General features: G+C 33.7%; 2 protein-coding genes across 2 annotated transcripts; both read left to right on the top strand.

Annotated features, from left to right (window-relative positions):
• Positions 1–2,238: 2,238 nt before the first annotated feature.
• On the top strand, positions 2,239–5,962 carry LOC120336558 (uncharacterized). Its single transcript, XM_039404256.2, has 3 exons — positions 2,239–2,925; positions 3,309–3,518; positions 4,226–5,962. The coding sequence occupies exons 1-3, from the start codon at positions 2,569–2,571 to the stop codon at positions 4,874–4,876; spliced, it is 1,218 nt and encodes a 405-aa protein (XP_039260190.2). The 5' UTR covers positions 2,239–2,568; the 3' UTR covers positions 4,877–5,962.
• Positions 5,963–10,256: 4,294 nt separating this feature from the next.
• Positions 10,257–12,440, top strand: LOC120335433 (jmjC domain-containing protein 8-like). The gene has a single exon (XM_039402935.2). The coding sequence runs from the start codon at positions 10,415–10,417 to the stop codon at positions 11,285–11,287; it is 873 nt and encodes a 290-aa protein (XP_039258869.2). The 5' UTR covers positions 10,257–10,414; the 3' UTR covers positions 11,288–12,440.
• The last annotated feature ends 32 nt before the right edge of the window (positions 12,441–12,472 follow it).

The following is a 12,472-nucleotide window of genomic DNA, read 5'->3' as shown; positions in this document are numbered from 1 at the left end:
AAAAATACTTGTCATGATATTTGTAATAACATTGCAAAATCATAATGATATAAACACGTAAGTATGCTTTATTGCGTTTTTGTACTGGCTAAAGGTACCGTTTAATTAATCGAGCAAGGCCGCGATATTTGCCATGAGGGAAATATGGTAATGTTACAAAAATATTAAGCAGTTTATTATAAATATTGTGATAATATCTCGACACACCCTCGTATCATTACGTCACATCATCGAATAAACAATAGTTTATGTGATCTGGGTTTAAATGTTTGACATGAAATCGCAATATTTAAATTGGAATACAAGGCTTGCCCTATTGTTAGATTCATTCAGTTGTACTTAACATGTAATCTTGACCTCGAGTTAAACTTTACAGGGAATATACTGAGTCATCACTTTAGATTTTAAACTGGGCGAGATGGCAAAAAATAGGAGAAAATTATTATGAAATTTCTTGGCTAATAGCAAAGTTGAACAGCTATCAAGTCAAATAGTGACTTTCATTTCAAATGGTTGTTTGATTTTGTGAATGATATTATCACCTGGATCATGATGATAATACAAAAAAACGATCATTTGAATTGAGTTTCACATTATTCCCTACATATTGCCACACGTAATTATTGATTTATACAAAACACTACGTGTGGAAATATTGTTCATACTTTTATATTGCTTGCATGAGTTATGCGGGGGAAATTTGCTAAAATCATGCCGTATTTTTATGTATATAACCTTGAATACTTTCACTATAACGATAGATTTAAAGTGAAGTTTAATTTCGAAGTATAAGCCAACTGATCACATTTTCATGTATTTTAGTTGCTATATATAATTAACCAATCGTATACGTGTTTAACCTTATTTTAACCTGGTAATCGTTGTCTCGGGACATGCTCATGACACTTGGATGTTTATATTTCCCTTAGACACGTTTAATTTTTTTAAATGCGCATATTTATTTTTATTTATTATTTTAAAATATCCACTTCCTTATTATAACTAATAATAAACATCGGTCCTATCTTAGGATCTTTGTTTATTTTCAGATCGTTATCAAAATGTTTGTTGCTAGCATAAACCAGAAACGACCAAAGGATAAAGAACAGTTGTTATATATATATATATATTAAAATTTGTTAGCGGAGTATCGTTCGGAATTCAATATTTTATATTACTAGCAGCATACTTAACGTAGATAGAGGTACACAAATAAAGTTTTCAACTTAGTGTAACTCCAAGTCGTTTATAAATATTACAAATCTGAACGTGTCCTATGTCAGTTTCGTTGTTCAATGACTAACAACAGAGCATATACAAGACATCTTCATATGTCTCTAAACGTGTTTATGTGGTTCAAGCGGGGCGAATTTCAAAAGTGAAATTGCATCAGATTTTAGTCACACGTAACATTTTACGTTTAAAATCTGACATATTTGATAAATGACGCAGTTTCTTGTGAAGAAAATTGCCCCAAAACAGTCTTAAATAACTTTCACTTGTACAATTAATCAAAAGTTGAAAGAGGTTTGTATCATTTGGGGAAATTTCCATCATGGTAATTTAAACTAAGTGATTTTAGAAGTGCTAAGAAATCGTGCAACTCGTAAAAGGTTTGTTTACCGTTGTTCTGGCATTTAGAAATCGTTTGCTCATTCCAAATTGATCGATGATTATTTATTCAAAACCAAATAAATCAATTGTAAAATGTGTCGGAGCGCACGTGTGAAGATTTCTGAGATCTCATTTTTTATACTTTAGATATAGATTCTTATTGTTTTCATCCACATATGAGATGATTGTTTATTTTTCACTTACCGTAATTTCTAGTTTAAGCTTGACCGGCGGCAAAATTGCCCTATTATTACAGAACAATTACGTGAAACGAGGTCAAGTATAAAGCATATTGCTTGGACTTAAAACTCAAAAACAGAATCATGTCCAACTTGAGATCATAATATTTATGTTCACGATACAGTGACTATACACTATATATTCAAGTTCAAGTATAAATCTGAATGTGAAAGAAGATAAAGTTTAAGGTAGCCTACATCTCTATAAAAGTGATACTATCGCATAGGTAGCCTACCGGTATCACGCGTAATCAGATGCTTTCTTTTCATTATTAAGCTGATGTGTCAATTTAACTCTATTTGATATCTTGTACCTGATTTTATCTATATTGTACTCTCTGTCGGTTCAACACTTTATCATTGTAATCACGTGGCTAGGTCAACTTTAAAATTCCCCAAACTATTCTCCAAAGCAGACGCACGACTGAGAACAAAATCAGTTAAAGCGGGGAATACCCAGTTCATCTGGTGGTGATTAATTCAATCTATAGAGAATGATGTCGGTCGGTAACTTCGCCAAGAACATGCTCATAAATTTAACAACTGTTGTTCACTGTATAGATTGACATTTACCTCTTTTTAAGGGTTCTGAGAAAGAAAAGAGAGTTTCAGAGAACGTGTTTCGGAGAAAATCTATAGCGTAAAAAATCTCACAGTTCTATAATATATTATTTACAGAACATCAATAGTTCAATGGTATAGTACCGAATAGCTCATGAGTTTCATGGTTGAACGCCGCAGCATGACTTCATCAAGAGAAGTCGATGTAGCGACAACAATGGATAAGACAACAAGCGCCACCGTTTCAACAAGCAGTCAAAATGTGACACTTGAGAATAATGCTATAGACATTGTATTTTATTCAGTGTCTATAATTCTCTTTGGAATATCTTTGTACGTTTTTGTTGTACTATGCATTTATTTGCACCGATTTCTGCAAAAGAGACGTCGTTCCCGGAAAACAGTGACATCAGCAGCTTTGGCGAATGGCTATGGGAAAATAGCATTGTCAATGAGATTTGTTGCTGCTTCTATATCGCTGTTCTGCCTCGTCCACTTTATATTTGAGCAAGTAAGATTTCATTCATTCATAGCATTCATTCATTTTCTGCGATCGCAAAGTGTTTAAGCCATATAAATTTGTTTATGTTAATTTGAATGTAATTGATTTTATTTGAATTAGTACTCCTATTAAATAAATCATAAATGCCATACACGCATTTCACACACATCGCCTCACCTATAGAGATACCAATTTTGATGTTTAAAAGATATTACGCTTTAAATATGAAATAAAGTATATCATTTGCCGATAATTACGAGATTTGGGTATTTGGAAGGCTAAATAAATTTAAATCTTTAATTGTATACAAGTCCCATATGATAATCCACAAAATTAGACCATTCCAGCCTACTGAAATATTAATCTATCATGATGACCTGTTCTCGTTTTAGATTCTTCTGCATTCAAACTGCTGTGACTTTATTATGAACAAACTAAGTGTTCTAATATATGGTATCGTCATTATGCTCGGTTATGTTTTCTTCTGGTTGAGACAAAGAGTTTTATACGATGCACCTGCTATGAGGCTTTTCAACAGTCGGCTTCTCCGAAGTCTCAGTTGGTTATCCCTAATTTTTGTGGCAATAAACAGCGCTGCACAGGTAAATATAGTATTGTGTTTGCTTCGTTATCGAATATGGATGTGGTTTTTGGTAAAGTTAGTGAGTTTGTCATCCTCGTCCTCCTTCATTAATTTTGGTGAATTTGTGATTTTTATAATGTGTAAAAATATCTGGAACTAAACGCATTTCCTGTAGTGACTCATGGATTGATAATTATCTACTGTGAACATATACATATCTTTAATACCAAGTACTCAATACAGACAGGTGACTCCGAAAATATGTTCCCATGTCACTCAATGTAATGTATAGCCGTATAGGTGATAATTTTAAGTATTTTATATAACGATCAGTGAAATAAGTTCAAACATATTTACACAAGTCGAGCAAAAGATAGGTCTTCAATTACTTTGGTAAAAATTAGCTGACTACCAATTAATCCTGTAGGCTAGGTGATGGACTGTATTAGTAGCTCATGGTGAACTGATAAAACACGCCAGAATCATTCTACCGATATATGAAATGGAAAATTTAAGCGTTTTCCTTTCTTGCAAAATATGTTTGTAGCCGTGTATGTATCGTCAGGTTTCTCATCGTGTGCGAAAATGTTTTTGAGTGATCCGTAATTCCTTACTACAGTCTGTGGAAGGTAAACTTCACAATCCTGAATAATTAAACAAGCTTATAGACGTATGACGTGATTACGCACCTGTTCATAATACATACTTTAAATATTTTAATTTCAGATCATACTGACATGCTTCCTTCACGACTTCAGCGACCCGACGTGGGTCTATCTAACCTGGCTCATTGGTTGTGTTTTGGTTCAATCTGCGTTGATGGCACTCTTCTTGTATCCCCTGCTAAAACACGGACAGGATCGACGGAAGACACTAGGTGGCGGAAATATTAAAAAGAAGCACTCTAATAGTGGGCCGAGTAGGACATTAGGTGCTCAAGAGTCTAATGTTATTGGAATTGGGATTCGAGACTCGAATATTTTTACTGTTAGCTCTTCCTGGAAACGGAATGGTTCAAGATCATCAGTCAAAAGGTCAAACCTCGAGTCAGCAAGTCCCATGTATCGGGCTGCACGTAGATGCGTTGTATGTGCTTCAGTGGCATTTATTAGCGACGTCGTCGCCGGTATTTTTATGGTGACGGCGCATCGTCACTTACAAACACGAAACTCCGAAGTCTTTTCCCGATTTCTTTTTGATTTCAACTTGGTGGTTAACTCTATTTTTGTTGTTGGGTGTTTCGCAAACTGGCGTCATATACTGTTTCCTAAATGTGATCGTCTGCAGTCAAAAAGGGCAAAGTATGTTCCACCCGCTCCATCAGACGCATCGTTTGGTCAGCGAGTGTTTTCAAATGAAAATTATCATGAACGATGACGTCCGATGGCCGCTGATACATGAAACGATTTGAGCAAATTCCACTATGGAAGCTGAATAGCAATAACTTGACACTTGAAAAGAACAAAAGCTTCGGCTGAATGAGCAATTTGATATCGGGTGCAATGTTAGACTTTTCTTTTATGTAATGTTAGCATGAGCAATACTTACTTCTATGACTCAAAGTCTGTATCGATAATTTGCATTGTAGTTGCAAAACGAATAGATTATGTCATTCAACGGATATCTCCAACAGCAGTATCTGCTAGCAACGAAGCAGCAGGCAATACAGAGTGCTATTATTTAAAAAAAAAAAACGGATCGTATTCACTGGAGCTCAATTGTACAATACGTTTCAACTTGGCACAGCTGATTGGTCGGGCGATAAACCGTTCAATAATCATTCCGTGTGCAACCTTGTCATTCTGCACGAGTGTTGATCCGCTACTTACACCCATGTTTAATATAAACAATGGTACTTTGCTGAAAAGATTGAATTTGAGTTGAAACTGACTGCATCTAAATTTGTCTTATTCGTATCGAATCGTCACTGTGATTTATATTCCTTCTTGCCATTCGTACTGCAACGATACCAATATCATTTTTCAATTATCTGCTCTATAGACGAGAGCACGATAGATTAACGATAGACTCAGTGAAGTGAGAACTATCAAAAGTAAAGTAATAAAATAAAATTGACCTACACTGGCGAACATATCTAGTATTTATTTGGGTCGTAACTTAGATTCCTGACGTACATTTTGTGCTTTTTACATCTCGAGTTTTTACTTCGGAACTGAATGTGTAATTTGTGAGTGAAATCTTTTGATTCCCAATATGGTTATTAAAATTCTGTGCAAACTCGAGGAATATTTAAGTTTCTTCATACAAAGAGAGAGCATCTACTAATATACCTTTTATATTATATATTATTTTTTGGTGTGCTGAATGAATTGATACGTAAAAGTGGTAAAAAAAGTAAAATGGTCATACAACGTGGTGATATTTTACTACTAATTTCACAATGCCAATAAAAATTAAAAATGTTGCAGAATGTGAATTTTGTATTTCCTCAAAATAAGGTCTTATTCTGATTGTGAATGGAGTTTTCAATGTAACAAATATTTCCTTCTTCGTGGGCTTGAGATGTACTGACCTGGAGAATATTTGTCATATCATGTCATGCCGTATTGCAGTATAATTATAGGCGCCCCAGAAGTATGTGTACCAAAATTGAGGTAACTAATTTTCGCCTACTTTATTTTCGAATATTTCCAATTTTTGGCTATATCGCTTAGCTTGAAATATATCTATAAATATGTTGAACCCGTCAAAATTAAATAAACAGAAAATAAAAATAGCGTTTGCAAATAGATATAGAATGTGGAAAATATCTCTTAACATAAATGTGAAACCATTCTCATTTTGTTATATTTCAGTAAATTTCTTCTCACTAATTTATGGTCTAAAATTCAAAAAGATGTACATTAATCGTTCGTTTTATCTTAAAATTTTAATTCGCATCGCATTGAGGTGGAGCAATTTATTGCGCAATTTGATTTCAATTACAGTTTTCGTGTCTTGCTGTTTCCGGTATACCCGAATTTGCATACCATAAAAACCTACAAAACACTGTAAAAAAAAATTGAAATATTCTTGCTCAAATATCCCGGCCTCGGTTACTGCAAATTTCAGGTTCATGATGAACCGAGAAGCTGATTATTCCTCCCGCATGCAGACACTTCGTTCAAATTGAATAAATGCAAATAAAAATTCAGCAAATGCATTATTATTATATATTTTGATTTCGTGAGATTCATGAAAGGATATGTTGGCGGTGCATGCCCTTCAGGTCGATGTCATTAATAAGTGATTTGTTCCTCATTAGGGAAAGTAATTTTGTTGTTGCGTGCGCCGTCCAAACCGGCGTATTAGATTGAAAGCATTTATTTGAAGTCACGAAACAGTCCAATTGAGATGTTTTATCTATTCTAGATATCCAAGGTAGGCTATTATAGTTGTGGCGATATAAGCGGAAAAGTCATTTGAAAATGCCGTTAAATTGCAGGAATTTGTCTAATTTTTGCTAACAGCACGGTTGGCCATTTTTAAGTCTGGATATGTTTATTTTCATAAACCGTAATCAGATATTATTTTTACCTCGAAATGTTTCAACTTTTTTACTTTTATAACACTTCTTTCACGATTTTTGCAATATTTACAATATGCAACGAGTTTTAACCACGGAATTTATATCATTTATTTGATAATATCGTTTATTGCCCAGAATTACTAATGGGTTAAGTCGCATTTGGGATTTAAATATATTAGGTTATTACGTTATGCTCAAATACATTACCCATCCAAAACATGAATCCTCCCTACAGCAGTCATAGAAGATCGTACCCCGTTTCTCCCTTTAAAGTCTTTTGCCATCGGCGTATGCGTGAGATGGAGTAGAAATAAACGTCAAGATAAGATGACGATGTCACTAAGTAATGTAAAACACAATTATTAGTCCGCCTATATACATAAAAGTATGTAATACTGCACATTTTAATTAAACTATCCATGGAGCATCAGCTAAAACGGGTTACTCTTTGGCTCAATGCTCAACAAATTAAAAACAAATTTTAAAAAACAATTTCCCCGAAAAGTTATGGATGTATTCATTTATTTGTTTGTTTATTCATTTGTTAATTTGTTTATTACTACATTCTTTTCTTTAATCAATAACAGTTTATATCTTTTCAGCGTAGAAACAAAAAATATTGCGATACATTTTTGATCTGTTTAAGGTTGTACGTCTGTAACGAGGCTGTTGTTAGTCATTATTTTTAGAATGAATGAACAATACTACGACATTCTTTTCTGTTAGCTTCGGTTTCGGATGACGTTTAAATATTTATTAGAAAATCACACCCCCTAGAAAGAAATCTCCACATTCCGGACATCTGGCCAGATTTTTTGCAGTGCATTTGATTTTATCATTTTTATCGCTTTCAACGAAAAATTGACGTAAACGAACTTTTCAGTCGAGGTAATACTTTGGCCGAGCGGCAAACCAGATTCCAACCAAGTATGGGACGTATAACCTGACAAAATGATTTTATCACGAATCTTCTGGAAGATAAAATATATAAATCCGATAATTGTAAGCACTTTGTTTTGCTTTAAATTGTATGTGAAGGGTTTTGCTTAGAATTCAAAAATAGCGTTCCAAAATATTATTAGCTTTCGACAGGTAAACAAATACTTACGTTTCCAGCAAGATTCAAACTTTTTGAATCTGACGGATTTGCAAATTTATCCGAATAAATTGTGCATAGTTTTTCTATAAAAGTATTATTATTTTATGAATTCAGCACATTCACTACCCTATGTTTGGACAATAAATTCTCTCTGTGAAAGGCGAAGTAAAACGCAGAAATTAACGAAATATTTACCTTTGTATCAAAAAAGTACCCATCGACCTTCTACAGCCTCTACCAAACAGATTGAACACCATAACTCGCCAAATGCCAACAACAATCGTGTGAATATACCGCATGAACACAATTTTTCTCCAAGGAATTATAACACATTCATGAATTTACTTCCTTAATGAAATAGAAAATAAAAACACTTTTGAAGAATGATTTTTATAGCCTTTCAATTCAGTTCGAAAACAATCTCATTTTGACCTAAAAATTTGTTCCTAATTCTGATGTGAGCAGAATATAGCTGATCCAAATTTTATAAAAAGCATTATGACATATAGATAAATGTAGCGGAAGATTGGCACGAATGTTTATTTTCCTGAAATATATCTAGGCGTGATAATATCGTGTAGAAAAAGCACAATTTTTAATATAAGAGTACTTCACGAGTAGGTGGTTCACATAAGGACCTCCATAAGAATGTGCACCAAGATGGCGCACAACCTGAACGTAGTATGTGTACCAGGTTAGGGTTCAGGTTGTGCGCCATCTTGGTGCTCATACTTCGGGAGCGTCTCGCATAATACTCTAACTATGAAAATACCAAGATTGGACTGTCATTTCCAAAATTTTCGGTACATTAGTCGTCACTTGACGACTTTTTTTTTAAACTTTTTGAGTGAGCTATTGTGACATTGAAAAAATATTATTGATTGGACACATACTGGATCAATGAATAGTTTGGCTGAATTATTGTTGTTATTGGGGTGATTGTTGTTGAAGATAAAAATTGTCTTTCTCCACAACTATTGGGCTAATGGATTTTTAAATTTCTGCACATCCATAAATGTGTCAATCGCTAGTCATGTTTAAACTTCTTATTGTAGGGATAATAACGGGGAATGGGAAATATTATAACAGTAAGTGGTTGAACATTGTTTATACTTGATAAGTATGCAGGATATATAGGATTTATCGAGGCTCCCGGATCGATTACATGCCCTGTATATAAGCAATCGTATGACTACAATAACAGTCTCGGCGGTATGGCGCATCATGCTAAACCTTAGGAATACGCTTGCCATCGCACCTCTTATTACGAGCATAAGTTTATTTTGATTTCCCCGATACACACCATATCTATAAAACATACACAAAACAATGTACACAAATTGGCGAAACCTCTAAAAAGGTTTCAAACACGTGGAAGTACATGTACCAGTTTACTCATTACCCTCTTCGGCTCACAGGTTCGAATCCTGTGGGGGGGGGGGGGGCTAATTATGTGCCAGGGGATTGCTGGATTCCTCGCCGCCGTCGGTGTGGTTGGGTGGTTCGCTCCCCCAATCCGACATGGACTGGTTCCTACCGCGTTTCCCCGAAAATAAGACTGGGTCTTGTTTCAATTTTCTTTCGAAAAATAACACTAGGGCTTATTTTCGGGGGATGTCTATTATTTTCATTTATCGAAAACGAAATTACAAAGTAGAGAATGACGAAATTTCAAATATACAAAATTTGAAAACCGATATTCAATTACTTACAAATACCATGACTAGATTAATCATTTAAAACGTGTAGAAAAGATTTCTTGCCACCGACAAGGTCAAAAAAAAAAAAATTCGCGCTATCGACTAGGTCTTATTTTGACGGGAGGGCTTATATTAAAATCATTTTCAAATTCAGACTAGGTATTATTTTCGGGGAAACACGGTATTCTAACAGCTGTAAATAGTAATAAAATCTTGACTCAAGAAAATTGAGTAGTGGAATGATATTTACAATTCAATTATAATATATTATCACCAATTGACTACGCAAAAACTCAGAATACCCATTTCGAGATCATCTATCGACCTCCACGAGTGTTTTTTTTTTTATATCATTCGCATTTTTTTATTTTTAGGAATCGGTAGATGACAGAAGAGTTCAATAAACTTCTCACAATCTTATTTTACCTTTGAACTGTTCAAATGATAGAGTTTCGATGGATTGGATGAATACGCGGAACCGTCGAGCATAATAGGGAAGTGATATAACAGCTGTTATAATTCACGTGTGAAATTCAACATTCGAGAAAAGTTTGGATGTTTTGCAGGCATTCCCAATTGTTTCGGAGATGAGAGGAGAGATTATTTGCAGTGTTCTGTGGGTATGTGTAATTCTTGCGAACTTCGAAAGTGTGGAGTGCTCATCAGTGAATCATGAGACGCAACAATGTATCTCCAGTGGCGGTGGGGAGAACGAAACATGCTTTAACGGCCGCGCTTATGAGTGGGAAGAATATGATGAAGATAACATTCTTGGTTTAGATGAAGGCATTTGTAACATTGATAAAGTATCTTCCATAACCAATGATATGTTTCTGATGCAGTATGCTTTTGATAGACCAGTCATTTTTACTGGCGTCAGTGACAATACAGAATTCCGGCGCCTGACTTCAAGAAAGGCTCTAATGGAAAAATATGCAAATAATACAATTACTTTAAGTACTGCGAATACACATTCATATGATAAAGTTGACATGTCATTAAAAGAATACATTGAACGAATTTTAAAACCCCAATCGGTTAATAAACTTGGCAAAGATACTTTGTACTTTTTCGGAAACAACAATTATACAGAGTGGAATGAAATTTTTAAAACTTATATGCAACCACCTTACAGTCTCCCTGAAAAAACTGGTGCATATAGTTTTGGTATTGCGGCGGCTGGGACTGGCGTACCTTTTCACTTTCACGGACCTGGTTTTTCAGAAGTCATTCATGGAAGTAAACGTTGGTTTTTGTATCCTTATGAGAAAATGCCAAAATTTGATCCAGATCAGAATATGTTGAGGTGGGTTTTGGATGAATATCCCAAACTCACAAAAGATAATAAACCATTAGAATGCACGATAAAACCAGGCGATGTTCTATATTTTCCTGATCGTTGGTGGCATTCAACACTGAATTTGAAAACTTCAGTGTTTATGTCAACTTTTCTTGGTTGAAAACCACTTTTCTACATTAATTGTCAGTACATTAATTTATGTTCACATGCAATAAATTAGGAAAATGCAATTTTTTCGGAGCGTGCAATTGGCTTTTTTATATCGAAAATAGCAAATAAATATATGATAAACTAGAGCTGCGTGCAGCTTTAACAGGCTTCCCGCGTAAAATAAAATTTGCATTTTATTGCTAGCTGAGAACTTCTGCACATTTGAGGTGAATTTCAAGTTTGTAGGATCAATTTGAAAAAATAATAATACTAAATAAATAATAATAAAACACAGGAATACAATAGGTTCCCTGCTGACAAGCAGCGGGAAGCCTAATTAGTGTAATAATTTTTATTTCTAAATGTAATGTTGATGCAATATAAGAAGCTACTAATAAAGATGTCAGAAATTTATTATTTAAATTAGTTTCTTGATTGATGGTACTCAAAATGTTAAGAAAAATTTATTTATCAATCATTTTTTTTCATTACTTTGGTTTTATGCAGTAAACTTATAATCTACAGATGGCTGTATTAGGATAAGACCTTGTATATCGAGTTTTTTAATAGTATTTGCACAAGAGATCAATCGTGAATATTCTGTCTGTAATTTGAATTTGGATACTATAATTGAAACGTTTTAATAATATCTTATTTTTCGACACACTTGGCCTGCTGTGAAAGAATTCATCTGAAAGTTGTAGTTCTTAACTGTCAATTTTCTTTAACTTAATCAATTTTATATCTAATTTTTTCGACATTATAGTTAATTGGTGCAATCATTGTATCTGTATAACACTAATTGTGAACATTGCAGTTTCTGGTTATTTCCTGTTAGAAAATTATTTATTTCCAAATGTTTATATTCTTTATTTTGCTATAATTTTAGGTTAAAAATGTGGCCATATAAACATTTAATTTTGAAAAGCATTTCTATTGACAATAATAATGCATCCTATATAATAGTACTGTGCCAAATTTAAAAAATAGTGTTCTTAACAAAAATAATAAACGAACTAAAATAGACAGGAGCTATTGAATGTTATTTTTTTCGTTTCTATGATGTTGTTTGTTAAATTACATTGTTTGTTGTTTCCTGTTATTTGATTTCTGAAAAGTGTTTTCAATTGCAATCTGTTGTTCTAATATTCAAAAATTTCAGATTTATTGCAGTATTATTAAAAGCGTAATAATT

This window comes from Styela clava, chromosome 2 (assembly GCF_964204865.1).
Source record: "Styela clava chromosome 2, kaStyClav1.hap1.2, whole genome shotgun sequence".
Lineage (NCBI taxonomy): Eukaryota > Metazoa > Chordata > Ascidiacea > Stolidobranchia > Styelidae > Styela > Styela clava.
The sequence above is the reverse complement of the archived record's forward strand: the minus strand, read 5'-3'. Positions and strand labels throughout refer to the sequence as shown.